This window comes from Phyllobates terribilis, unplaced genomic scaffold (genome assembly GCF_046119375.1).
Source record: "Phyllobates terribilis strain yellow unplaced genomic scaffold, ASM4611937v1 Scaffold_1__5_contigs__length_1240528914, whole genome shotgun sequence".
Taxonomy (NCBI): domain Eukaryota; kingdom Metazoa; phylum Chordata; class Amphibia; order Anura; family Dendrobatidae; genus Phyllobates; species Phyllobates terribilis.
The window spans coordinates 407,257,080-407,263,079 of NW_027362761.1; the positions used below are offsets into that span (position 1 = coordinate 407,257,080).

A 6,000-nucleotide genomic window follows, 5' to 3' on the forward strand; every position below is an offset into this window, starting at 1 on the left:
GTAAATTTTCTAAAAATAATGCACTCACATTTATAATTTCTGTAAGAAGAAATATAGACATTTTGTACACAAATATCTTACTTGCACTGCCAGATACAAGTCCAGTGGGTAAAATCAGTGTCTGGCTTCTCTTGAGAATCATCACTGGATAGCTTTTCTACCGTTGCATTGGACCATAGCTGTAAACTGCTTGAGCCAATTAACAGACGTGTACCTGAAACAAATTAGTAGTCTATTCAGCAAGTTAGGGTTCTTACTAAGGCCACTGTCACAGGGCAGACATTTTGATAGGTGTTCAACAATCAGTTTGTTGTTATGCCTAAACTAGTGGTAGGTTTGAAACACTAATTTGTGCATTATACAGTGGATATAAAAGGTCTAGACATCCCTTTTAAAAGGTCAGGTTTTGTCATCTAAAATAAAAATCATACAAATAAGAATAATTTCAGAACTTTTTCCACCTTTAATGTCACCTACAATCTGTACAGTTCAATTGAAAAACATATTTTTTGTGGAAAATGAAAATAAAGGACTAAAATAACATTGTGTAAATATGTACAACCTTAATCTAACACTTTGTTGAAGTACCCTTTGCATTTATGACTGCATTCAGCCTTTTTGGGTAGATGTCTATCAGCATGACACATTTAGAAATGGTAATCTATGCCCACTCTTCCCAGAGATATGGAGCAGTAGAGCTCTAAATCAGTCAGATTGTGAGGGCATTTCCTGTGTACAGGATTTAGGTCTGGGCTGTGTTTGGGACATTCCAAAACGCTGATCTTCTGGCAAAGCCATTCTTTTGTGGATTTTGTATGATTCGGGCCATGGTCGTGCTGAAAGGTGAAATTCCTCTTTATCTACAGCTTTTTAGTGGAAGCCTGAAAGTTTTGATGTAAAATTGATTGAGATTTGGAACTGTTCATATTTCCCTCTACCTTGACTAATGCCCTAGTACTGAAAATCAACCCTAAAAGAATATTGCAGCCTCCACCATGCTTCACTGTGGGAATTATTATTATTATTATTTATTATTATAGCGCCATTAATTCCATGGCGCTTTACATGTTTAAAAGGGCTATACATAGAAAACAACAAGTACAATAAATTTGAACAAAAACGAGTCGGCGACTGGTACAGGAGGAGAGAGGACCCTGCCCACAAGGGCTCACAATCTACAAGGGATGGGTGAGGATACAGTAGGTGAGGGTACAGCTGGTCGTGCAGCGGCATGGTGGAGCGAGGGTTACTGCAGGTTGTAGGCTTGTTGGAAGAGGTGGGTCTTCAGGTTCCTTTTGAAGGTTTCCACAGTATGCAAGAGAGTAGAGAATTCCAGAGTAGGGGGGATGCACGGGAAAAATCTTGTATGCGATTGTGGGAAGAGGAGATAAGACGGGAGTAAACAAAGACATCTTGTGAGGATTGGAGGTTGCATGCAGGTAAGTACCGGGAGACTAGGTCACAGATGTATGGAGGAGACAGGTTGTGGAAGGCTTTATATGCCATGGTTAGGGTTTTGAAATGGAGTCTCTGGGCAATGGGGAGCCAGTGAAGGGATTGACAGAGGGGAGAGGCTGGGGAATAGCGGGGGGACAGGGAATGGTGTTCTTTTGGTGATGCACAATACTAGCTTTGTGCTAAATATATCTTGTGGACTCAGGGCCAAAGAGTTCAACCCAGGTTTCATCAGACCATAACATGTTTTTTCCACATGCTTTTGGCTGATCTGATGTATGTTTTGGCAAAACATAGTGACAAATTTAAGCCACTTCTTGATGATGGTCTTCACCATGTTCCATGGTTTATCTAATGCCTTAGAAATGTTTTTGTACCCTTCTCCTGACTTAAAGCATTCAACAATAAGACATCTTTGCTGTGTTGTAAACTGTTTACGGACTATGGCTTTTGCAGTAAAATGCAACTAGGAAAATGTCAGAAAATCATTTTATAACAGCTAAATTTTATACGGAGTAAATCGGAATCACTGAACATAACCACGTCCCCAATTATAAAATAGAGTGTTCACACTTATGCAACCACATTATATAAGTTTTGATACTTTCATTTAACCCGTCAAAATTATTTCAGCTTGCTTCAGAATGGATTTTACGTGACATTAAAAGGTGGAAAAAAAGTTCTAAAATGATTCTTCTTGGTATGATTTTTTTTACATGACAAAACACTGGCATTTTAACATGGATTTGTAGACTTTTTATAGCCACTGTACAATTATCTTAGTTTTTATTTTCCACTGGTGATTTTGGCTTACTAATATGGGTGCAAAATACTGATAAAATACTGCAGTGCACGGCAAAACCTATTACATGTAATACAAGTATATGTATGACACACACACTCACGTCCAGTGGGCGGCCCTGCTAAGTGATTGACAGTGATGTCTGTATGCAGACATACAAAATGGACTGCCAATCACTAAGTAGGGCTGCTCACTGTGCTCGTGTGTATACAAACACCAGGGATTTCAATAACATTTAAAGTTTCACTGAAACTTTTCCCATAAAAAATATATATCAACCTGATCAGATCCTCCTGCTCTATAACATCCTGCCGGCAGATCAGATACAAATTTCAACATAACAGGCTCCCTTTAAAATTAGTACAATATTAAAAATAGGTGGTAACAAGCATATAAACATTAAAAGATGGTGTACCAGAATCCAAAACTGCTGCTCACCTGTTGGGTCCCAACTTAAATTATGCGCAACAGAGTCCAAGACTATACGGCCACGTTTCTGCCACTGGGACTGAATTCCCTAGGAAAAAAATATATAGCTATAGTATTTTCTTCTGAGGTTTAGAATAGAATACAAAAAGGTAAAAACTATCACTTAGTTTTTAGAAAAAATGATTAAAAAAAATGTTCTGCTTTTCTGTATTAAGTATTCATGAAAATTCAAACAATAACTACAGTGGTTACTTGTATATGGCTTATGTTTAGGTTGTTGGTGGAAATCTTCTTTCACCCCTTCACCCCCGAGCCTGTTGTTTTCACCTTCCTGACGAGGCCAATTTTTTCAATTCTGACCAGTTTCAGTTTATGAGGTAATAACTCTGGAACGCTTCAACATATCCCAGTGATTCTGAGATTGTTTTTAATGACATGTTGTACTTCATGTTACATTTTGGTCGATATGATTTGAGTTTATTTATGAAAATATCAAAAATTTAATCAGCAATCAATTAAACCAACAATTCAGGAATTGTTTATTTTGTTTGCCGTTCACAGTGTGGTAACATTGATCAGGCAGATTTATTCTTCGGGTCAGTACGTTTACAGCGATACTACACATCATTTTCGTGTGTTTTGGCACTTTTACACAATAAAAACTAATGTTCTAGAAAAGTAGTACTGTTTTTGCATCACTTTATTCTGAGAGCTATAACTTTTTTTATTTCTCTGCTTATGTAAAAATATAGCATAGTAGCTTGTTCTTTACGGGACAAGATGACGTTTTCAGTAATACAATTTTTATTTACATTTGACTTTTTGATTGCGTTTTATTCTACTTTTTGTTTGGTAGTACAATGAAAAGCATAGTTTTTTGCCACTTTTTTATGGTGTACACTGAGGGGATTAACTAGTGCGACAGTTTTATAGGTCGGGTCGTTCTGGACGTGGCGGTACCAAATGTGTACAATTTTGTAATTTATTTATTTTTTTTTTTTCTTTGTTCTTCTAAGGGACTTTAACTTTTAATACGCTGATCACTGATTGCATTGCAATGCATTCTACCTGTCAATGTTACACTAACAGAACGCCTTTTAGACCATGCTCCTGGCACAGTCTAAACAGGCCACCATAGCTGGCTGACGCAGAAGTCGTCATGACGACCTCCGGTTACCTTGACATCGATCGGCAGCCTGCAATGACGTTGCGGGGATGCCGATCACATGGGAGAGGGAGCCCCCTCCATCTCTCAGCCTTCTGAATCCTGTGATCACTATTGATCGCGGTATCTAGGGGGTTAAACAACCGGGGGTGGTGCAGGCACCACTCCTGTCTGAGACAGCCGGGTCTCGGCTACAAAGTAAGCCGAGCTCCCGGTGGCGATCACGCCCGTACACAGCTTCTGTGCCCCACACAATCACCATGATGTACTGTTCCTCATATGCTCGGAACCCCTTCCCAACCATGACAGGTTCCCGACACATGACGTATAGGTACGTCAGAGTTCGTGAAGGGGTTAAAATAAAATACAGAGAAATCATGATTAACTTAACTAGAGAAAAAATATTTTAAGAGTTTAATTTTTACTTTAAAAGGGAAAAGTCAATACTACAGGCAAACATAAGGAACTTTGTAATAAATCTCAAAGAATTCTGTTTCTTTCTCCACTTATAAGCTACTTATTCCCCTCCTGCTCCCTCTTGCCTCCTGAAATCATCCACTGAAAAAAAAACTAAAAAACAAAAACAGAACAGTTCAACTCAGTCTTGCTCAAGACAAGAAAGACTCAGCACATTGAGGTGTCAGGTTATTAAACTCTCGAGAAAGGAGAGAAGGACGAGTGTGGTGCAGAATGAGAAACAAAACAGAGGCAGACACAGAAAGATCGTGCTCAGCTTTCTAAGGGTATGTTGATAAGAAGTTTTTGTTGATATGGACTATGAAGTGGATACACTTCAAAATCCACATCAAAGAATATCCAAAAATTATGTGAAGTTTTAATGTGGATTTTGAAATGGATCGGGTGCTCAGCTCACAGTTCGGCCCACTGTTTTTTCAAGCCCCTGTCCCCCATTAGTGAAAGACAGCACTGCCTTGCTAGGAGCAAGCAATGTCTGCAGAGAAAGCCCACGAAAGCCAGTGTTAATCATCAGAGATCGAGGCGAGGTATTAAAAACCAGCAAAAAGAATAGTGCGCTAAGCTCCTTGGGCATCATAATTAGCATATTTGATTAAACTTCAGTTTATGCAGAACAGAAGCAGCGATTAAAACACTAAGGGTATAATTATTATAGGGGCCAAATCCACCACCAGTTAGTTGTACAGTCATACTCTTCTGCTGGATATGACATTGGGTGTGGAGTGACAGCACTGCGCACATATGGTGGTACAGCTGCTGTGGCACGTGTCTGATGTGCAGGAGCATTGTACAGCGGTCTTATTGTTCCGTAATGGCGGAAGGTTGCCCAGCAATTGTACGGCCTATCGTGCAGTGGTGTCTCTCCACACACATTTTAAAATTAGGCAGGAAGTGTGCCTGCGCAATCCCTTACACACTGCATGCTGCACAAGAGCAGAAGTGCCGCCAACATAACAATATAAGAGTACTGATCCCTACCAGCAATTACCAAGGGCGTATACTTACTTGTAATGAAGCATTCTTTTGTTTCAGCAGATTCACCGGTTCAAAAATGCAAATCACATTGTTGTATGATGCTGCAATCTAGAAGCAGAAAATTGGTCATTTCAGATGCATGGTATTTATTTTATTGTCTTCACAGTCACTGCAATCTGTGCCTTTATATTGCTGCATGTGCAGACTGTCGGTACAGCGGAGGCCTCATTCTGTGAGTCCCATGAGCTCTATTTTTCACAGGGAAATTTCTTCAGAACATACATAATGGTTATAATTTTAGAAGGCTTTTATACTCCACAACACATTATAGATCAGCCAATGCTTTCATTTACTTCAATGATTAAAGCCTTCCTTTGTTTTTATGGCCGTTAAGTAGGCTTATAGACAGACTGTGTTTTTTTTATTCTTACATTATTTACATTTTAGAAAATTTGTGATTGAACCAGTATAGCAGACCCCAGCCGTGTCCTCCAACTCATGTGGTTCAGGATTAGAGAAAGAGGGGCTGACAGGGAATGCAGACTAATGAGTATTTTGGGTCTCCAGATTCTCCCCAAATGCACATTCTGGGGAGGGAAGGATCGAGCGTGCTGGCTTCCATATGTTCACACTTGGGATAAGCCACTAATACCTGAGACACTGCTGGTGTAGAAGCCTAAAGATACAGACACAAGTT

The 6,000-nt window shown here is 39.5% G+C and overlaps 1 protein-coding gene across 2 annotated transcripts in view; it reads right to left on the minus strand.

The window, feature by feature from the left end:
• The window catches only part of DMXL1 (Dmx like 1), a 136,809-nt gene that overhangs the window by 87,618 nt on the left and 43,191 nt on the right, over positions 1–6,000 (minus strand). For both annotated transcript variants that reach the window (XM_073676944.1, XM_073676939.1), the window contains exons 3-5: positions 5,334–5,411; positions 2,696–2,774; positions 82–214 (exon numbers count right to left, since the gene is read on the minus strand). In XM_073676944.1, the coding sequence (XP_073533045.1) occupies positions 82–214; positions 2,696–2,774; positions 5,334–5,411 (290 nt within the window). The remainder of the gene's footprint in view (positions 1–81; positions 215–2,695; positions 2,775–5,333; positions 5,412–6,000) is intronic.